Source organism: Drosophila navojoa, chromosome 6 (genome assembly GCF_054131105.1).
Source record: "Drosophila navojoa isolate 15081-1374.11 chromosome 6, UAZ_NAV_1.0, whole genome shotgun sequence".
Lineage (NCBI taxonomy): Eukaryota > Metazoa > Arthropoda > Insecta > Diptera > Drosophilidae > Drosophila > Drosophila navojoa.
Genome location: NC_142894.1, coordinates 53,167 through 76,380, shown reverse-complemented (window position 1 = coordinate 76,380; position 23,214 = coordinate 53,167). Strand labels below are relative to the sequence as shown.

Below are 23,214 nucleotides of genomic sequence, written 5' to 3'. Positions count from 1 at the left end.
TTAACTCACGCCCGAGCAGAGACCCACATTCCTCACGAAAATAAAGGGAAATTGTGACTTGTCAATAATTCTATAAAAATAATTCATTGAAAAAACGCGTACAAATAAATTGTTACAATCCAATTGGGCAATTGTTGGCAAAACTACGAAGTACTTCTGTGATTTTCAAAGTAATGGGGTGAAAGTCCTAATACAATAATTAATAACATAATTTCTAGCAAGTGTTGGTGCGCTAGACAATTCTATAAAATATATAAAAAGAAATCGTGGCTAAATGGTGGTATGGGCAATACCTAGGTTCAAATCTGTGCCGAGACGATTCTAAAACGAAATACAAGAAATTTGCAAGCATAATGGCGGTACGAGATTGATTCTCCTATCAAGGTTCAAATCCTTGCCGTAAGACGAATGACATAAATATTAAACGTGACAATTTACACCTGTGTTGAATGATGATGGGCTTCCGTATAAATTAAAAGGAACCTAGTGGTCAAAGTTAAGTTTAAAGCACTAACTATATAAGAAAACAAGTAAGAAAGCTCTAGTCGAGACTGCTCGACTACGAGATCCCCTGAACCCTACAAGCAACTGATATTTCAATAATAATTAGCACCCACACACGCACTCATGCAAACAAAACACGCACACACACACACTCACTACAGGCGATTGCGCTTAGGCTGCGCTGCAGTGTTGGCGATATTATGAGAACTTATTTGTTGAATAATTTAATTTCTAGACGTACGATCGTAATGAAACTTTCAGAACGTAATCGTGATGTTTAAATATATGTTTATACCGAAGCACAAGTCTCTAGTATTTGATATAAGACTTTTACAAAAATGAGGGTGAAGGGGGGATTTAGGGGTGGGGGGTAAATTTTAACAAAAACCGAAATTGTATAAAATACATCTTAATATACATTTTAAATTTGGAGACTCTAGCTTGAAAGATATAGGAGATATAATTTCTTAAGTGATCTTCGATAAGGTTTTTTTGATAAAAAGTATCGGAATGAGCTATCGTTTTTTAGTGATAAACTCGATATGCGCGTGATATATACGGCTCTTATATCTTCTGAAATCGACGCGTTCAAACATACGGACAGACGGACGGACGGACAGACAGACGGACAGGGCTAAATCGACTCAGCTCAAGAATATATATACCTTGTGGGGTCTGCCACGCCTCCTTCTGCCTGTTACATACATTTCAACAAAGCCATTATACCCTGATTTCCCATTTTCAATGGGTTCAGGGTATAAAAAGAGGGAAAATGCTCATCTAATTATATTGTAATAATCCTCTTTTAACTTCCTTAGCACCCATAGCATCCACAGCATTTTACACGTGGTATATCCTTCCTAGTTTCGAACATTCATGGTAATAGGGATTTCCGAGATGCCAGAGGGAATGAAATAAATGCGCTTACAATGTTGGATGTATCGTCATAACCACAAATGAATACTAAATGTATGGAACTATGAATGCTTTGAGTTAACTTGAAGGTAGATATCGATGGCCCTCTTTATGCTAATTTATGGACTCCGGAACTATCGACTATGGATAATAAAATTATATTGGTTAAATATCATTATATTGGGCAATTTATATTGTATAAATAATTATATTAAATAAAAAATTATATTGGATAATTTATATTGGATAAATATCATTATAATGGACATATGCACCCTGATCTGCGGGACGCAGATATATAGATGGGGAAGAGCTAAGACTATCGAAAATCTAAGGAGGCTGGAGAGTCCAGTCAGACATTCAAGGGGAGAACCCAATCATTAGAACTGATTTGGGCCAGTTTATATTCGGACTAGAGAGAGTTTAGATCTTTTGTTACTAAATTAAAGAAAATATATTATTCCATTGAACACAAAGTTGTTTATATTCACAAGAACCCACCACAGCGTCCCCAATCACTAGTGCTCTAGTGTGGGAGAGCTTAACTTATGTATATGTTATATAGAGCATTTATTCACAATATACATATAATTAGTCAATGTCAATATTAATGAATGAATTTTTCCTTTTGCTTTTCATTAGTATCCAATTGCCTAAATTTCCACCTTCCCAGGCCATCGAATTCAAGAATATGCGTATGAAATTTCCTGAGAAATACAAAGTTTTTTATAGCATGATAATTATATTTATAAATTTCGGCTTACCATAGGGTAGGTCTGTGGGTGATTGTCAAAAGCGTGATGCCCATGTTCTTGGCAATTTCATATATTGAGCTTTCCACGTCTATTGAAACTGCACTAGTGCATTCGTCAAGAAGAGCATACCGTGGCCTTTAAAGAGATTATATTTTCTAATATATAACTTATTTATACAATATTTATTTATTTAATACTTGTGATAAAATAGACGAGCGACAGCCATTCGTTGTTTTTCACCTCCGGAGAGAATGTCTTTCCAATCACGCACCACATCGAAGCTGTCCCTGCAATTATACAAGTTGTATCAGTACTATTATCAAAGAACTAGCTGGCCCGGCAAACGTTGCATTGTCCTATCCATTATTTCTAGGTAAAAAATTGTTGAAAGCTATTTTGTTCAGATTGGGATACACTTTGATTAATTTATTAATTGGATTTTCATTCAAGCACCTTGTGATAAACGACATTCTTTGTTTTTTGGTCAGGTGCAAGAACAAATAATGCGGATGGTTCGCCAACACGTGAGCATGCTACGTACAATTGACCATGAGAAAAACACGCATTTTCTAGATTGAGGCCACATATAGTCAAAGATTGGCCCTGTGATTTGTTGATCGTCATGGCGAAGGTAAGACGAATCGGGAATTGAATTCGTTTAAACTCAAAGGGCATATCTGTTGGGATCATCGGAATCCTAGGAATAAGAACTTCCTTATCTATAAATTTTCCTTTGAGTATCGACGTGTGAATCACATTGCTCATCAGTTTTCTTATCACCAAATGCGTTCCATTGCACAGTTTTGGTTGGTTTAAATTTCTAAGCATGATAACTACCGAGCCAACCTTCAGTTGTAAATTGTGCGGTGGTAAACCAGACTTTTCCAAGGATTTCAAAAATTCAGTTGGAATTAGTCTTCTTCTTCGTTTGTTACACAGTCGACAGATTTGAATATATACAGAGTACCAACGATTTTATTTTGAATTATAAAATTGAGGTCATCCACATCTTTATTTAGTATTTTTGTGGAAAGCAATACTATTCGGAAATTGTTGAAATTGTTGAATTTGTCGAAATTGCACAAATTTTGAGGAAATGAAATCAAGCCACTCGATTCGTCGACAGGAATACGGTCATTACCGATATTCAGAGAAATCATCAGCAGATAGATCGTTCAACAATGCAACTCTTATATTTACAGACAGTTGAAGTTTTGTTACATATCACAGATTTAATGCTTTGAACCATTTCTTATTGCCGTTTCACGGGCTGCCTCTCTTTGAGAAGCACGAACTAAGGCCCTTCTTTGCTGGGTACTAACGCAGCGCCTTTCTCGGGCGATTTCTCGTTCTTCGTCAGATCATTGACTCGCGTTATTCCGTTGCCTAATTGCATCATGGGTCCGCCGGGAAAGATTAGATCTTCTAGGACGCGGCATTTTTTATAGTAATATAAATACCTGAACTTTCGAGATATTTAGCTTCTGGATTCACGCGTATTATTTTTATCAAATGTGTTTTTTTTATATATATACTTTTGTATAATATGAGAGCATGACCGAAAACTGTCACTGTTATCAAGCCTACTGAGTATCAATGGAAATTTGAATCTTTAGGGAAAAATCGCGTTTTTCAAGTATTCGTGAAATTTTTTCAGTATTTTTAAGATCTACTATCCTACTCGTAGCGGAGACAAATCCAACAAATCAAAAACCATGAAAATTGGTCCAGCAGATCTCGAGTTATAAGTGTAGGAACACTTTTCACAGCTCTCTCTTATATATATAGATAAAAGATAATAGATAAAATAGTGTTTGTATCGAATCCGGAAACTATTGAAACAAAGTTTTATTCGAATTAATATTGATCGAATTCGGGTTAAACACCTATTTTTAATCGCGATTGTCTATGGGACATACCGTAATTCTCAACTTTCAATCCTGCATTTTGTTTGAATTACTAATCAAATAATGATTATATTTTTTAACGTATTTCTCTGTTTGCGAATGCCAATAGTGTCTCTAGATCTTATACATATCTGCTGAGATCTAGGCGTTCATACGGACAGACAAACGGACAAAGCTATACTGACTCAGCTCGTCGCCCCGATCAAAAATATATACTAGTTTATGGGGTCTGCGATGTTTCTTTCTGCCTGCTATAAACTTTTCACAAAACCTGATTTCCCATTTTCAATGGGGTCAGGTTATGAAAATCTTAGTACTATAAATTGACATATATGATCCGAGTTTAAAATATATAGCGTACGGCGAACGGAGAGATAGACAAACACAAACTGATCAATAATTTATTAAGTCTACCTCTTTTGCTCATTTAATCAAAAATATTATAGTCCAAGGCTACATATTTTCAATGCGTACATATGTACACATCGTTTGGTAAATACATTATTTAATTTTAAAAAATATAATCATGTTATATAGTTATATAAGTACTTACCGTTGTGCAATATGCTCTAGGCAGACCATTTTTAAAATGTTCATCAATTCATTTTCGGTCATACCCTTTCGTTTCATATCGTCACGAGTATCTGGATATATGATTTGATCACAAAGGCTGCCAATAGACATATATGGTCTTTGGGGTATATAGAACATGCAGGGCTTATTTTCCAAGGGACGGGGAATGTGCAGCTCGCCGGCATAGATGGGCCACAGACCACTTAATATGCGAAACAAGCTGGACTTGCCACATCCATTTGGACCAGTTATCAATAAATGAACACCCGGCTCAATACACAAGGTCAAACTGGGAACAACAATATCACAGTTGGGCGTTACGACTGGCACGGCTCGAAGGCTGATGGACATATTGCCGGGATCGTCGATATATATTATACGTCCCTTAGCAATGGGTTTGCCGTCACGAAACTCAATGATACCATTTATTTCCTCATTCTCAATTACCGTGGCTTTGCTGTAAATGCCTTGAGCGGTCTCTTCGAAAACGTCTAGCATCCCAGCTACTCGATAGGTATAACCGGCCAATGCTACAATTTCCTTATAAGAAGACATTAAACGCTCTATGGCATCAGCTGCCGATATCAGCAGATTTCTGGCCGTTGTCAGGTATTGGGTTCGCTCACTGACACTCGACTCAGTTCTTTCGATGGTCTTATTGTTGAATGAAGATGTCGTTGTGGATACAGCTGTTCCTGTTAATATTGGCAGAGACACCATCACCATGCCTGTGCCGGACCATACATATTTCATAAAGAATTGCTCTAGCATTATAAACCAAAGTTTTTGACTAAATATAATATTCATTTGATTAACAAGGCGATTATACGCTTGCCTTAGTTGCTGAAGCTCCACCTGATTGTTAAATATTAAAAGGATTTAGAATACAAATTAATTCATAACAACATATATATTAGTATATTTCCAAGATATTTTTCTTACTCACTTTATGTCCGCTATAGAACGCAATTTCTTCTGCATTTGTAATTATGCGTGAATGAATATGTCTGAGATAACCATATCGATTGGCTTCCTCTGATACCAGCTGGCCAAACTTCGGTGATACAACACGCAAAATATGGGCCGTAAGTGCAATAACGCTGAGTGATAGCGCAGGCCCTTGAAATATGTACATAAAAAACAAATTTAGTTATAAGAAAATTTAGAGACTAGCTTTAAAGATGTGGGAGATATAATTATACCCTGAACCCATTGAAAATGGGAAATCAGGGTATAATGGTTTTGTTGAAATGTATGTAACAGGCAGAAGTGGGCGTGGCAGATCCCACAAAGTATATATATTCTTGATTAGGGCGACGAGCTGAGTCGATTTAGCCCTGTCCGTCTGTCTGTCCGTCCGTAAGTATGTATGAACGCGTCGATCTCAGAAGATATAAGAACTAGAGACTTCAAATTTTTTTTTAAATGTCCGTATATATCACGCGCATATCGAGTTTATCACTAAAAAACGATAACTCATTCCAATACTTTTTTATCAATAAAAAACCTTGTCGAAGATCACTTAAATAATTATATATCCTACATCTTTCAAGCTAGAGTCTCCAAATTTAATTTATATTAAGATGCATTTTATACAATTTTGCTTTTTGTTAAAATTTACCCCCCACCCCTAAATCCCCCCTTCACCCTCATCTTTGTAAAAGTCGTATATCAAATACTAGAGACTTGTGCTTCGGTATACACATACATTTAATACATACATCATGATTACGTTCTGAAAGTTTCATTACGATCGTAAGTCTAGAAATTAAATTATTCAACAAATAAGTTCTCATAATATCGCCAAGACTGCAGCGCAACCCAAGCGCAATCGCCTGTATATGCGTGTGTGTTTGTTTGTATGCGTGTATTTGATTGTATGCGTGTGTGTGTGTGCTAATTATTATTGCAATATCAGTTGCTTGTAGGGTTCAGGAGATATCGTAGTCGAGCAGTCTCGACTAGAGCTTTTTTACTTGTTTTATAACTGATTTTCGATACGAATTTTTATCGATAAAAACTTTGGGAATGAGCTATCGTTTTTTTAGGGATTAACTCGATATGCACGTGTACGGACATTTGTATAGACATGTACGGAGATTATACAAAAAAATTGAAGTCTCTAGCTCTCATATCTTCTGAAATCGACATACGGACGGACGGCTCAGCTCGTTGCCCTGATCAAGAATATATATACATTGTGGGGTCTTCCACGCCTCCTTCTGCCTGTTACATACATTTCAACAAAGCCATTATACCCTGATTTCCCATTTTCAATGGGTTCAGGGTATAACAAGTAAGAAAGCTCTATTCCAGACTGTACGACTGCGTGCATCCACACGCACGCAAAGGTACGCGCTCTGCTAACTGCGCAGTAATCAGCTATTGCGCTTAGGCGGGCAACATTATGGGAAATTATTTGTTAAATTATACAATACATACATATGCCAATTCTTTGTGGCACTGTGACCGGCGAATAACTCATACTGTATGTGTATGTGTGTAGTATAGTTACTGGCGGGTAACTCGCGCTTATATTTAAGCACCTGGATTTAATTTTAATGATCGTGGGTTGGGTATCAGAAGGAATTAAAAAAAAAAGTTTAGTACCTTTTTAAGCTCAGTATACAAAATGGGATGAGATTTTCGATCCCTTGTACCTGTTCATATATTTACATACATATACAGGTGCATGCCAATAAAAAAAAATTCTAAAAAGAATTGGCATATGTATGTACTTGTCACTTTAGTTAATCAGCTACTTACATAAATATGTATGTATGTATAAGCGCGCTTCTTCATTTCGAACCTAAAATCATTCAGACAATTCTTAGTTGAGGTAGGCAGCCAAAGTTCACGTCCCATGCATACACACATGCACGCCAAAGTTCACGTCCCATGCATACACACATGCACATACGCACACGCACATGTAATGGCAAATAGGGAAACAAATGCTTCTACAAGTGCTATTCCATAATTGTGACCATCGCATCGCATGCGTACACACAATCAAATGTACATATATACATATGTATGTATGTATGCGAGCATTTCACAAGATCAACCAAATGCAAATGCGGGGACTTAAAATTGCTACAGGCAGAAAGAGCTTCGCACACAAGCATACCAATGCTCATAGTACATGTAGCAAGGGAGAGTGTGTGTGTGCATGCTCATCGCGGAAATATTTTCATTATGAGCATCAACGCTTTCATACCCTTTTTAGAAATTATCATGAAAAAGCTAGTATTTTGTATGAACGTGGCAAACGCTTTACAAATTTCGGTATACCCTTCACACAAACGGAAAGAGCTGTGATCGTCAATTTCAATTTTTGTTCGCGGCTGAGAGTGATGATTTCAGCGACCATAGAGAGCGAGAGAGAGGGACTGAGAGAGAGAGAGTAGGACAAATGGCACATAGCTGTGCTTTATACGGAATCGGGACCATTTCGATTGAGCAGCATTTTCACTGCTGGAACCTCCAGCGACCGAGCCGAGCAAATACGAAGTATAGTGGTACCTCAACTTAACAGTGTCGAGGTGTAGAAAAATTTGTTCTACATGTCTAGTCTATGGGTTGTCTGGTCAGTGATTGCGCTGAAAAAACTAAATCAATGTATCGATTATTCTCGATAAAAAAATCAGTATCGGGATGAGTTATCGATTTTAGGAGATAAACTCGATATCCGCGCTATCTTCTGAGACGCGTTCGAACATACGGACAGGGCCAACTCGACTCAGCTCGTCGCCCTGATCAAGAATATATGTACAATATACTTTGTGGGGTCTACCACGCCTCCTTCTGTGTCTTAGATACATTTCAACAAAACCGATTACCTTCATTTCACGTTTTTAATGGATTCGGGGTATAAAAAGAAATGAGATATAGCACTTGCCTGATAAGATATTGGCTTTCATCTTTCTGGAGGAGCGCATTAATGCCAAGCCAATCAACATCAGATCGAAGCAAGGTTTTGTCAAACTGCTATACAAATGTGCTACAGAGCTGGCAAACACTGAAATATCCTCCGTAAGTCTACAAAGATTAAAAAAAAAAAAGAAAAAAAAAACGGTGCACAATATTAATTATACAAATTATATGTACATATATAATACCTGTGATCGGCATTTTCGATGCGTCCGTCCAGATTCGATACTCGATAGTAGTTTTGATTCTTGAAGTACAAACGATACGAATGACGCACCAATCGAGTTCTGTTCAAAGTTGTATATATCATTTTTATATACTTCGTATTTGTCTATATACTTATATTAACTAAAGGTTTCTTCGGCATTCGAATATCTTTAAGGGATAACAGATATCCGAACGACAGGAAAACAGATTAACAACTATCCTGATGCATACACATTATAATTTACAAAATTAAATTGGACAGCTTTTTGTTTTGATTTGATTGATATTTAAATATATTTTTAACAAGTTGTAATCATGGCAGAATTTCTTCAACTGCAAGCTGCATATGTGAAGTTTTGAAATATATACTTTTCAGCTGACGCTGAAAATAAGTTAAGCATTACAGCATTACAGTATATATATATATATATATATATATATATATATATATATATATATATATATATATATATATATATATATATATATATATATATATACATATTCATATGTATATACTTACCGAAATGCTAATGACAGCTTACTCTCCAGAAATCGTATCATTGAATTGATGAATGTCGCAGGTATTGCAATGCCAAACCATTTTAGTAAAACGAGTGCAAACTGTTTCACATCTTTGCGGACGATGAACTTTACAATCGCTCCTTCCAATGCTGCCACATAAATGCTAAGGAATGTCCGGGAAATGAGACACAATGTATGGACAGTAAGAAGTCCAGTCTCATAGCATAACTTTTGCGGTATCATTATCCTAACCAGCATGCCAAGTTGCTTCAGAAACTCCTTGTTTAAGCCCGGTTCAAGTAATTGCTTGTTTTTCTGTTTTAATTGCTTTTCGACCAGCAGTTTCTCTGCCTCGGCGAGCTTTAATTCTTCGTCCAGTCCATATATCTCTGACGGTGTAAGTGCACCCGCATTTTTATTGTTGTGCTTAATGCATTGGACATTTCGGATATATGGTACAGTTACCTTAATGGTTAATGCAAATAGTGCAGTACCCACTAGGGCATAACTAAATGCCTGCTTTGGCAGTTTAGTTTGTTCATATTTTTCCGCTATAAGGCCAATATATTTTGAAAACACTGTCATATTTACATTTATCCAATCTCTATGTGTATATCTAGTCGTAGAATAGATAGGTTTACATGTTTACGTTAATATATTTGACAAAACTAAAGATTTTACACTGAAATTATACAATCTAACATTTTATTGCTAATTAACGGAAGCTAATAATTATGCTCATTCGCGAAACTAAATAAGAATGTCCGGTCGCCATTGAAGCTAGAGAGGAATATATACCTTCGTATTATAAAGTATACAAATCATCTTGAACCGCCCATTAAGGGCGTAGCCATTCGAATCACACATTTGCCGGTATGCCAGAAATCACATTAATTGAATAGCCAGAAGGTTTAATTGGGGTATGTACAGTGCCGCTTACTTAAATAGGTTTAACGCTTTTTACTCATTCACGAAAGTGAATGAAACAAGTAAGAAGACTGCTCGACTAGGAGATACCTAGAACCCTCCAGTCTGATATTCCAATCACTCTGCACCTTTTTTAGGCACACATACATACACACGCACGTATTAGAACGCGCTCTGCTAACTGCGCAGTAAGCAGCGACTGCGCTTGGGCTGCGCTGCAGTGTGTTCAATATAAAACGAATTTATTTGTTGAATAATTTATTTTCTAGACGTCCAATCTTAATGAAACTTTCAGAACATACTCATAATATTTGTTACTTTATCGAAATGGAGCAAAAAATAGCAAAAGCGTTTATATAGGGTTCATAGAGGGTTCTGACAATACGTTTGCATTTAAACTTCATTACTAATTGCCTCTTTTTGTAAGTTATACTCCACGAAATACGAACAATTGTTTTTTATTTTTTAGCTAAAATACACGGCAAGAAAACACTGAAATATTAGACAATGAGACAAATGTACTCAAAAATTGGAATTGACAATGTATAGTACATATTATTAGTAATGTTTCCCATTTTTATACCCTGAACCCATTGAAAATGGGAAATCAGGGTATAATGGTTTTGTTAAAAGTATGTAACAGGCAGAAGGAGGCGTGGCAGACCCCACAAAGTATATATATTCTTGATCAGGGCGAAGAGCTGAGTTGATTTAGCCCTGTCCGTCTGTCTGTCCGTCCGTATGTATGAACGCGTCGATTTCAGAAGATATAAGAGCTAGAGACTTCAACTTTTTTTTAAAATGTCCGTAATTATCACGCGCATATCGAGTTTATCACTAAAAAACGATAACTCATTCCGATACTTTTTTATCGATAAAAAACCTTATCGAAGATCAGTTTAAAAATTATATCTCCTACATCTTTCAAGCTAGAGTCTCCAAATTTAAAATGTATACTAAGATGAATTTTATACAATTTCGGTTTTTGTTAAAATTTACCCCCCACCCCTAAATCCACCCCCTCACCCTCATCTTTGTAAAAAACGTATATCAAATACTAGAGACTTGTGCTTTGGTATACACATACATTTAAACATCATGATTACGTTCTAAAAGTTTCATTACGATCGTACGTCTAGAAATTAAATTATTCAACAAATAAGTTCTCCAATTATTGCCACACTGCAGCGCAACCCAAGCGCAATCGCCTGTATATGTGCGCGTATGTGTGTGTGCGTGTGTTTGTTTGTATGTGTATGTGTGTGCGTGTGTTTGTTTGTATGCGTGTGTGTGTGTGTGCGTGTGTGTGTGCTAATTATTATTGAAATATCAGTTCCTTGTGGGGTTCAGGGGATCTCGTAGTCGAGCAGTCTCGACTAGAGCTTTCTTACTTGTTATACCCTGAACCCATTGAAAATGGGAAATCAGGGTATAATGGTTTTGTTAAAAGTATGTAACAGGCAGAAGGAGGCGTGGCAGACCCCACAAAGTATATATATTCTTGATCAGGACGACAAGCTGAGTCGATTTGGCCCTGTCCGTCTGTCTGTCCGTCCGTCCGTATGTATGAACGCGTCGATTTCAGAAGATATAAGAGCTAGAGACTTCAACTTTTTTTTAAAATGTCCGTATATATCACGCGCAGATCGAGTTTATCACTAAAACGCGATAACTCATTCCGATATTTTTTTATCGATAAAAAACCTTATCGAAGATCACTTAAATAATTATATCTCCTACATCTTTCAAGCTAGAGTCTCCAAATTTAAAATGTATATTAAGATGAATTTTATACAATTTCGGTTTTTGTTAAAATTTACCCCCCACCCCTAAATCCACCCCCTTACCCTCATCTTTGTAAAAGTAGTATATCAAATACTAGAGACTTGTGCTTCGGTATACACATACATTTTAACATTATGATTACGTTCTGAAAGTTTCATTACGATCGTACGTCTAGAAATTAAATTATTCAACAAATAAGTTTTCATTATATTGCCTACATTGCAATGTAACCCAAGCGCAATCGCCTGTATATGCGAGTGTGTGTATGCGTGTGTTTGTTTGTATGCGTGTGTGTGTGCGTGTATTTGTATGTATGCGTGTGTGTGTGTGTGTGCGTGTGTGTTTGCTAATTATTTTTGAAATATCAGTTGCTTGTAGGGTTCAGGGGATCTCGTAGTCGAGCAGTCTCGACTAGAGCTTTCTTACTTGTTATACCCTGAACCCATTGAAAATGGGAAATCAGGGTATAATGGTTTTGTTAAAAGAATGTAACAGGCAGAAGGAGGCGTGGCAGACCCCACAAAGTATATATATTCTTGATCAGGACGACGAGCTGAGTCGATTTTGCCCTGTCCGTCTGTCTGTCCGTCCGTCCGTATGTATGAACGCGTCGATCTCAGAAGATATAATAACTAGAAACTTCAAAATTTTTTTAAAATGTCCGTGTATATCACGCGCATATCGAGTTTATCACTAAAAATCGATAACAACTCCCGATATTTTATGATCGATCAAAAACCTTATTGAAAGCTAGTTATTTAATTATATCTTCTACACCTTTAGAGCTAGAGCTTCCAAATTTTAAATGTAGACTTATGTCTGTTTTATATAATTTCGATTTTTGCTATAATTTTCCCCCCACCCCTAAATTCACCCTAACTAACCAAGTACTTGAGACTTGTGCTTCGGTATGTACATACATTTAAACATTAAGTTTACGTTCTGAAAGTTTCATTAAGATTGTACGTCTAGAAATTAAATTATTCAGCAAATAAATTCGTATTATATTACCCACACTGCAGCGCAGCCCAAGCGCAGTCGCTGCTTACTGAGCAGTTAGCAGAGCGCGTTATAATACGTGCATGTGTATGTATGTGTGCCTAAAAGAAGTGTAGAGTGAGTAGAATATCAGATTGCAGGGTTCAGAGTATCTCCTAGTCGAGCAGTCTCGAGTAGAGTTTTCTTACTTGTTTCCTATAGTGCAGTGTAAATATTGTAATAAATTCGTTTTTTAATCACTAAAGTGATCGACCAAATATGAAAGAAGAAACTAATGAGCAATATCAGGGTCAGAGCACCACTGTGTCCTTCGAACTGCATCACAATTTTCGCTTCTTAGCAGGTGAAATCACGGAAAAAATTCGATGTTAATGCTAAGTTGTTTGCGATATAATAATTGATTTAGCGTATTACATGTTCAACAGGTCCAAAAATATAATAACACGCACCCCCCCTAGTAATGCACATTGGGATGCATGACAACATTATGCTCGAGAGCATATGATTGGTCTTTTCCGACCAACAAAAAATATAATGTTATGGATGGCTATACCTGTTATTTACATAATAAACGAAAGGAGGAATGCTTTTTAACTCTTCAAAACACCTGTGGAGGGTCCTCTATTGTCATATCGCCATATCGTATTCTGGAGCTTTGAAGCTGCATTTGGGTACATTTAAGATTAATGCAAATATATATCTATATACAATATTTGCTATCACTATATTTTAAAAAATTCTATATGTACATACACTTATTATTAGGAGCACAATTTTTGGAACGCTTGAAGTATTTTTGACGCCTCCTTTATGTTTTAAAAAAGCAAATATATCGTATTCAATTTCAATAAATTTATTTACGTTGAATCAAAGGTCTCCGCCAATCTATTCTTCCAGAACGAACCTTGTACAGGGAAACAGTCAAGCATTCACTTATATATTCGATCTATATTTGCTAATACGATTATTGCCTTTACGTATACCAAAGGTGTCGATTGACTCGCAATCTCAATTAAACTGAGACATTGAATTGGACTTTACGACTGTTTTATGATGAGTCTCACTTCTGTTCGGTTCCCTAACAACTGTTTCGCAAGGGATTATTCAAGCTAATTTAAGCTATACTCATTCACGAAAGTGAAATGAATGAGTATATTGGTTTTGTGCAATGTTCGTCGTGTCCGTCCGTCTAAAGCTAGAAGACTGAAGGCACGTAAGCTAATGTTATGATTTTAAAAAGATTAATGAAAAAACAAGTCAGACTATAGTCGAGACTGCTCGACTAGGGGATACCCTGAACCCTTAAATCTTTTAGACGGACAGGGTTCAATAGTTCAATGGGGTATAATTATATGTCTATGCCCACTGGAGGCGTGGATACTATTGATGTTAGTGACCTATATTTTGGATACTATTAATGCTAGAGACCTCAAATTTGGGAAATATATACGGCTTGACCACCCAAGACCAAAAAGCTTTGAAGGATTATATGTCCACCTACAGGGGGCGTGGCAAGTCGCAAAAGTTTATATCTGCTAACATATGAGACCTACAAGATTCAAATTACGTTAAGATACTAGTAACCTGCTCTATCGATAACTCCAAAACAATATTACGCCCCTTTATGGGCGTGCCATATCGAAAAATAACCGGTGATTTTCACATTTTTTCAGCGTAAGCATTCAAATTTTGCAGTTAGGTTACCGTTAGCTCGTTCTAAGTAGGGGCAAATCGCGAAAACAGAATTTACTACAGTATTAGAGCTAAACGTAGCTACTAAATTGCTGATGGACTGTGAATGAGTATTCTGCAGGCGGTAACGCTCAGCTGCAACGTTCTTACTTTTTCTTTTTATTTATAGATTATTATATATGAAAATTATCAAATAAGCTATTGCGATAAGTCTTAAGAATTTGTAAACTTAAATTAACCTAATCAATGAAGCTGATAACGAACTAGGATTAGATTATATATAATATAATTTATCGCATTCTGTTTCTCAACTCCTTAGTTTAACATTAATTTGCCGCAATATTTTAAAGAAAATATATTTAGTTGCCAGACCACCAGTTTATGAGTGTATCTGTATGTGTGCATATATGTATCTCGAAAAGACCACTAGTACTTGATTTTTTGTCTTATATCGGTTTATTACAACGCTAGTTATACCCGGAGAACGCTTAAATCAAAATGTATACATTTATTTTAATAAACAAGTAAGAAATCTCTAGTCAAGACTGCTCGACTACGAGATCCCCTGAACCCTTCGTGCAACTGATATTTCAAAAAAAAATCGCACACACACACGCATAAAAACAAACACAAGCACACACACATACATACAAACAAACACAAGCACACACACACGCACATATACAGGCGATTGCGCTTGGGCTGCGCTGCAGTTTTGGCAATATTTTGAGAACTTATTCGTTAAATAATTTAATTTCTGGACGTACAATCTTAATGAAACTTTCAGAACGTTATCATAATGTTCAAATGTATATATATTCCGAACCGCAAGTCTCTAGTATTTGAAATACGGCTTTTACAAATATGAGGGTAAGGGGGTGGATATAGGGATGGGGAGGGGGTAAATTTTAACAAAAATCGAAATTTTATAATATGCATCTAATATACATTTTAAATTTGGAGACTCTAGCTTTAAAGATGTGGCAGATATAATTTAATAACTGATATTCGATAAGGTTTTTTATCGATAAAAAATATCGGAATGAGTTCTCGCTTTTTAGTGATATGCGATATGCGTGCTATAAACGGATATTTTAAAAAAATTGCAGTCTCCAGCTCTTATATCTTTTGAGATCGACGCGTTCAGACGGACAGGACCAAATCGACTTAGCTCGTCGCCCTGATCAAGAATATATATACTGTGTGGGGTCTGCTACGCCTCCTTTTGCCTGTTACCTACTTTTTCACAAAAACATTATACCCCTATATCCCATTTTCATTGGGCAATGGGTGTTTCTTGACAGACTGTATGTACATACTTATGAAAATAATAGGTACACCAAAATTATTTGGGAGACTCTGTCATAACTAATTACTTTTTGGTATTTTTGAAACAAAAAACAAGTAAGAACGTCGCAGTCGGGCGCTACCAACTGCAGAGCTTAGCTCTAATCCTGTAGAAAGGTTTTCTCGATTTGCCACGCCCGTACTGGGCGTAGACACTTCGGCTTATAGAACAAGCTATCGGTAACCTAGCTGCAAAATAGGGCTGCTTACGCTCAAAAAATTACAGGGTATTTTTTGATATGCCACTCCCCTAAAGAGGCGTAACAATATTATTTGAAAGCTTCTAACTCTTATATTTTGAGATATATAAACTTTGTCCAAAAGTCTTTGGACTTGGAAGGTCATATATGTATGTATGTATGTATATACCAAATTTCAGCACACTAGCATCAAAATGCCTAAAATATAGCAGAATTTGAAAAATCACTATATCTTCAGGTCCGATTTGTCACGCCCCTACTAGATATGTATACAATTTTTCCACCCATCTTTAAAGATCGAAAAATTAGCTCACATGCAATTTCAATTTCAATACGTACATATGTATGTACATATGTATGTACTTGCATACATTTAAGCATATGCATACATAAATATACAACTACATACATATGTATTTAAATATTAGATGTTGACAGGATCTATAAGATGACTGACTCTCAACAAAGATATTTTGAGAAAGTAAGAGTGACCCAGTATACCTGTATACATATATCCGTACATACATGTGTACATACATATATACAAGTATATTTGGTAGTATGTATCGAAACTGACGGACGAAGTACTTGAGATTTGTGTTTGGGGCAGTCACTACTCTCATACAGATAACAAACAAGCATTCCCAATAAGTTCATGGAACTAAAACATACGCACATATGTATGTACATATGTACATACATATAACTTATTCATGTAGACCGTACACATTAATTACGATGTTAAGAATTTTTTAAAGGCGAAAAGCGTGATGTGAAGCTTATAGCATTCAGCTTTTTATCATGCTCGAACAGCTGATTGTCAGAAACACATGTTTGGTGTATCTTTTCCTGATTGCTTAGTTTTGCACTTTATTTTCACATTTTCTTTATGCACAATAATTCGTATTTCTCGATTGCAAAATTTGTATTGCGAAAAGCTTTGAAAACAACGTTAAAGCGAAACAGTCGCAGCACACTACAGAACTTTAATTAAACAGATTAAGATAAATAAACCAGTTGCCAAATAGGCCATTGCTTAAATCAGAACATATGCCAAATTACCAATAATAATTACAATAAAAAGGTATAATAGTTATCACAAAATTATTTATAAAATTCTGCCATGCATCGCAACGCAATAAAACACAACCGAACAGCACGAGAGCTTAAAGCTTAATGTTGTATACATACATATGTACTTATTGCGGACTAGCTTAGTTTTCATTTTTCCTTTACGACTACAAGAAAAAAGAAAAATTCATTCCTGCATACATATACATGCATTTGTATATTTACATATATATATAGCAAGGCATTTCATTATGTACATATGTATATACACATATATATAACTACATAACATTCATTTACCAATTAAACGTAACACAAATGTATATACAAATGTAAACATACATACATATATAATTATATATTTATTTAATATATAGACATACATAAACATTTGTTCTGTATTGCAATTTAGACATACATATATATATATGTATACATACATATATATATATATATATATATATATATATATATATATATATATATATGTACATATGTAAGGGATCAGACTTCAATGCAATAAAAAGATACAGTTGAAAAGGTTAGTTTACATTTACTTCACTGGCAGTCAAAAGGTACACACATATGTATATCAAAGTCCAAAGTTAAAACCAAAATGTATAAACATACATATGTATGTTTATACATACATAAATATGTCTTATCATTAACATAAGCATAAATGTTAAATGAAAAATATTTATGAAACTGAAAAATATTGGCAATAGACTTTATTTTTGTGTTTTAATACTGCATAAAGGTCAATACTCAAGAAACGTCTATTGACTTTTTTAATTTGATAATTAAACGAGGAACAATAATGTAAGTGACTAATTTTCATTTTTGCAGGTGTATTACGCGTTTCTTACGTGTTTTTTTTGCGAAAATCAAAATTGTTGCAAATTCAAAGACATGGATTTTGATGTTAATAACTCCGATTTATCCGAGGTAAGAAAAACAGTTTGTATGACAAATATGAGTGGTCTACTCGGGAGTATCCATCCAAACAAAAATTCTGAGCTCTGTGCATGGGAGTCATGATAATTATTGCAATATATGAACATATTCAAGTATAACACAAAATTAATCTACAAAACTTATTGTGTAGAAAATTGAATTGGGTGTTCATCCACCATCCCAAGTAGATCTAACAATATTAGTTATGTATGTATATGTGCAATAAATAGATAATACTATTTTAATGCAATTGATATCAGGAATTTTTTGATGCAAGATCGGAGCAATTTGACACAACACCATTAGAAATGGACCTCACAACATCTCTAAAGGAGGGAAAACTGGCGATTAACTATTTCTTTGATAACAGATTTGAAGAGGCTCGGACACTGTTAAAACCTTTTACTGGAACGAGTCTATATCATTCAATGGGCACTGCAGTGTTTGCATTTCTTGAGGCAATGCTTACTTTTGAGAACGTTGACGAAGCATCCGCCGAACTTAAAAAGTGTATAGAACTCTGCCAAGGTTTTCGAAAAAAAAACACGTTAATGGAAGCAATCAGCAATACTTTCAAAAAAGTATAATCCAATTGAATATCTTACAAATATATTTTTAAAAAATTTGGAAAATTGTAGGAAAATTACAACAGCCTCACAGACTTGGAATGTCACGCAGAGCTCTGTATGGCCGAAGTTTTGCTGATGAGCGCTTTGCTCACGTTTATCGAAGACGAAAATCTTAGTGGACTCATACGAGGCAGTTTACAAGTCCGTCAATGCTATAATTGTTTTAGGTATTATTAAAAATGACTATGAATAAGTAAGAAAGCTTTAGTCGAGTCTGCTCGACTACGAGATCCCCTGAACCCTTCGAGCAAATGATATTTCAATAATAATTCTTACACACACACACACGCACATACACAGGCGACTGCGCTTTTGAAATGCGATATGCGCGCTATATATACGGACATTAAAAAAAAATAATTAAGAAGGCTCTAGTCGAGACTTCTCGACTAGGAGATACCCTGAGCCCTCCAATCTGATATTTTAGTCATTCTATATTTCTTTTATGCACGTATGCATTTATACACATGCATCCAGTTGCACGCATAAGTCCGCGCTCTGCTAATTGCGCAGTAAGCAGCGACTGCGCTTGGCCTGCGTTGCAGTGTGGGCAATATTATGAGAATTTATATGTTGAATAATTTAATTTGTAGACGAACAATCCTAATGAAACTTTCAGAACGTAATTATAATGTTCAGGTATATGTACATTCCAAAGCACAAGTATTTGAAATGTGAAATTTTTACAAATTGGTTGCGAAGGGGGCGTGGTATCCAAAATCTGTAAATTATAAAATGTTTGTATTCATCATATGTATATACATGGTAAATCTGAAGTCTCTAGGTCTTAAAGTGTTCCAATGATTCTGAAAAAAACAAAATAAATTTTTGATTATTATCGATAAGTTATCGGATGATTTATCGAAAAAATAAATCGAACTCGTACTGCGTATGGTATACACGAGTATGCATAAATAAATTTCAGCTCTCTACCTTTTGTATATTATGAGATTGACGCACTCATACGGACGGACGGAGAGACAGACGGACAGGCCTAAATCGACTCAGCTCGTCGCCCTGATCAATAATGTATATACTTTGTGGGGTCTGCCACGCCTCCCATTTTCAATGGGTTCAGGGTATAAATAGAAAGAGCTTCAGAGAATATGAAGAAAAACACTGTTTTCAGATTCTGTGGACAAATAATGAAACACCGCACATGGGAATCGAGTCCAACGAGCGTAAAAATGCATTTTCGAAGCGGAGTACATCTGGGAATCGGTACTTTTAACCTAATGATATCTATGCTGCCCGTTCGCGTTATTAAGGTACTGCAATTTATTGGACTCTCTACTAATAGGGTAAGTAACGCATAGCGACAGACTCCTTAGCAGCCCTTATTTTAAGTGACCCTATTTAGAAGGATGGCTTAAATGATCTACGCATAGGATATGAAGAAAACGGATTACGGCAAATATTATGTGCACTATCATTGTTGGGTTATCATCTAATGGTTATACCCATGGTCAGCGCTAAACTTTCCACGAATGATCTCAAACTATGTGATGAGATACTGACTAGCCAATTGGCCATATATCCGAATGGTGTTTGGATGTTATTCTTGAAGGGGAGATTTGAATTAATCCAAGGCCATTTAGATGCTGCTGAGTCGTGGTATGTGCGTTCCTGGAAATCTCAGAATGCTTGGCCACAATTCCACTATTTGAGCTTTTGGGAACTGTTATGGATTAATTGCATTCAGCAGAAGTGGTATGATGCTCAATTTTATGCTAGCCAATTACTCGCGAAAAGTAAGTGGTCACGATCTATATATACCTATCAATTAGCTGTCATCAAATTAATGTTAAACCCTAAATCGGACGAAGAACAAAGGCAAATTGAAAAATTAATGTTGGAGGTTCCAGTGTACAGGCAAAAAATCGCTGGCAAATCTTTACCAATGGAGAAATTTATGGCTGGCCGGTCTATTCGATATAAGAGCCAGAATAATAGACTCGTCTTGCCTCTGATTGAGTTGATGTACCTATGGAATATGTTTAAATTTATTGGCAAAAATTACCAAATGGCTGATAGCATTCTACAAATTATAGATGGTGAGCTCGCCATGTGTGGAAAATCATCTAATGATTTATATTACGCTGATAATCGTGCACTCTGCCTTTTGCTACGTGGATCGTGCTATGTCCAAATGGGTAAATCAGTATTAGCTTTACAGTAAGTATCTTTAATCCCGAATATATAAATTACATATATAACAATCCTGCAACCCGGCATCCAGGGATTTTACTGAATGCATTCATCAAAATGGAATTGTCGAAGATCACTTTATAATCCCGTATGCCTACGTTGAATCTGCTCTTTGTCACGCACCTAATGATCCAGCTCTAGCAATATCCATGTTGCAGGACGCTAAGTACGAATATATAAATTATCATTAAATTACTATAATTACTTATTTAATATATTTTTATTTAAGACGGAAGTTCTCGAAGTATGCATTGGAATCGAGGCTGCATTTCAGGATTCATATGGCTCTCATTGAATTAAATGGAAATAGTCAGAAATAGTGACATATATATAAATGATATGATAGTGTCATGGCCCTTGGAAAGAAACTCACTTTTAATGTGATAATGACATTCATATGTGTATATTCGTCAAGCTATAAGCCCTGATATATCAAATACGATTACACGGTTTTGAATATCACAAAATACAAGGCATAGTCGAGACTGCTCGACTAGTAGATACTCTGAGCCTTTCAATGATTACATGTTACAATGTTTGTATTCATCATACATATGGATATACACAGAAAGTCTGGTCTCCACGTCTAATACTATTCCAATGAGGCTCAAAAAACAAAAATATTTAGATTATTCTTGATAAAAAGTTATCGGAAAAAATAAAGCAAACTCGAACTGGTATACACAAGTATGCATACCAAATTTCAGCTCTCTAGCTCTTATATCTTCTAAGATCTCGGCGTTCAGTGCTATATCGACTCAGCTAGTCGTGCTGATCAAGAATATATATACTTTATGGGGTCTGCCAAGCCTCCTTCTGCCTGTTACATACTTTTCACAAAACCATTATACCCTTATTTTCCATTTTCAATGGGTTCATATGAAAATTACAAAGTATTTTTTGATATGCCACGCTCCTAAAGAGGACCAAAAAAATTATTTTTGGGTCATTGGTAGAGGAGTTTGCTGTCCATGTTTTATCTAATCTTTTAGTGTAAGAATTAAATATTCTATTCGTATTGTCTTACATAATTAAATACAAATGGTGCATAATAAATGTAGTTATTTTATTATAAGATTAATTTTTTCATGTACATGCAAGTATTTATATGTATACATATTTCCCTATTATGATTTAGTATAATAATAATGGGAGTACTTGTTTTAATTATTATTAGCATATTGTAAAAATGTATTGATTTATAGGATATATCTGATAAATTTATCATTTTGCTTTCTGCTTAGCATACATTGTAATGGCGATGATCCTTTATAGCAGAAAAATGGATACATTTTTTATTTTTTCTTTGTATTTATTTTATGCTGATGGAATTTTACATTAAAAATGCTTAAGCCTTATCTAATCAGTACTATTTGCGTTCAGAATTAACCTTATGTGTGATTTATATCTTTTTTTTTCGAAATTTTTATTTGTGTACATCATAAATAGTTACGCTGTAAGCATAGATTAGTTGACCGGAAATCGTATTGCAATTAACAATTTTAAGATCTTAAATTTATTAGTTTTAAAAAATATTTACTACTAAAGCGCTATTTCGTGTGTTTGAATGTATACTGTATGTACTTTGTAAAGGACCAATTTTTCGCATTCTTGATCTTTCACTTATATTAAAATATTTATATATTAGAGCACCTCTTTACATGTTAAAGCCAGCCTTCAAAGCTTGCGATTGAGAATATTAGTTTAATAATACACTACATTTGCAATCAACATTGACCGACAATTATATATTTTCTTCAATATGTTAAAATAATGCTTGAGATATTTATTGGAGAAACATGGCAATTGCTTGAAAAAATTTAACATATAGATTGGCCAAAAATGAATACACTAGAGTCGTATTCTTTCAACATTTTTCAATATTCATGCATAAAGTAAATAATATGACAAACCAAAAAAAAAAAAGCCAACCCATTATAAATTCTTAAAAGTAGAAATAGTCGGTAGCATCAGACCGCAGCATTCATACCTATTTTAAATATACATTTTGAAAGTAAATATAAACATTCATTGACAAAATAAGTTTAATTGCTATTTGTATTTTTAGCTTAATTTATTA

The 23,214-nt window shown here is 35.2% G+C and overlaps 2 protein-coding genes and 1 long non-coding RNA gene across 3 annotated transcripts in view; 2 read left to right on the top strand and 1 right to left on the bottom strand.

Annotated features, from left to right (window-relative positions):
• LOC149090911 (uncharacterized) overlaps positions 1 to 1,538 on the top strand; it is a 148,443-nt gene extending 146,905 nt beyond the window's left edge. Inside the window, exon 2 of the long non-coding RNA XR_016197217.1 lies at positions 1,153 to 1,538. This is a non-coding gene — a long non-coding RNA (uncharacterized LOC149090911). The remainder of the gene's footprint in view (positions 1 to 1,152) is intronic.
• Positions 1,539 to 1,965: 427 nt separating this feature from the next.
• On the bottom strand, positions 1,966 to 9,935 carry Abcd1 (ATP binding cassette subfamily D). The gene is made up of 8 exons (XM_089262842.1): positions 9,318 to 9,935; positions 8,776 to 8,874; positions 8,556 to 8,695; positions 5,601 to 5,773; positions 4,635 to 5,509; positions 2,372 to 2,461; positions 2,184 to 2,309; positions 1,966 to 2,126 (listed from the first exon to the last, which is right to left on the bottom strand). The coding sequence occupies exons 1-8, from the start codon at positions 9,902 to 9,904 to the stop codon at positions 2,027 to 2,029; spliced, it is 2,190 nt and encodes a 729-aa protein (XP_089118968.1). The 5' UTR covers positions 9,905 to 9,935; the 3' UTR covers positions 1,966 to 2,026.
• Positions 9,936 to 18,114: 8,179 nt separating this feature from the next.
• Positions 18,115 to 23,092, top strand: LOC108655399 (tetratricopeptide repeat protein 39B-like). Its single transcript, XM_030389787.2, has 7 exons — positions 18,115 to 18,288; positions 18,558 to 18,878; positions 18,936 to 19,093; positions 20,056 to 20,227; positions 20,287 to 21,101; positions 21,166 to 21,300; positions 21,364 to 23,092. The coding sequence occupies exons 1-7, from the start codon at positions 18,253 to 18,255 to the stop codon at positions 21,452 to 21,454; spliced, it is 1,728 nt and encodes a 575-aa protein (XP_030245647.1). The 5' UTR covers positions 18,115 to 18,252; the 3' UTR covers positions 21,455 to 23,092.
• Positions 23,093 to 23,214: the final 122 nt, after the last annotated feature.

What these genes read in the sequence shown, in the direction of transcription:
- LOC108655399 (XM_030389787.2), top strand. Translation starts at nt 18,253, where the DNA reads ATGGATTTTGATGTTAATAACTCCGATTTATCCGAG. An exon ending in TTGGACTCTCTACTAATAGG is followed by an intron (nt 20,228 to 20,286) that starts GTAAGTAACGCA and finishes GACCCTATTTAG; the next exon opens with AAGGATGGCTTAAATGATCT. An exon ending in AAATCAGTATTAGCTTTACA is followed by an intron (nt 21,102 to 21,165) that starts GTAAGTATCTTT and finishes CCCGGCATCCAG; the next exon opens with GGATTTTACTGAATGCATTC.
- Abcd1 (XM_089262842.1), bottom strand. Translation starts at nt 9,904, where the DNA reads ATGACAGTGTTTTCAAAATATATTGGCCTTATAGCGGAAAAATATGAA. An exon ending in CGTTCTATAGCGGACATAAA is followed by an intron (nt 5,510 to 5,600) that starts GTGAGTAAGAAA and finishes TTTAACAATCAG; the next exon opens with GTGGAGCTTCAGCAACTAAG. An exon ending in GCTCGTCTATTTTATCACAA is followed by an intron (nt 2,310 to 2,371) that starts GTATTAAATAAA and finishes ATCTCTTTAAAG; the next exon opens with GCCACGGTATGCTCTTCTTG.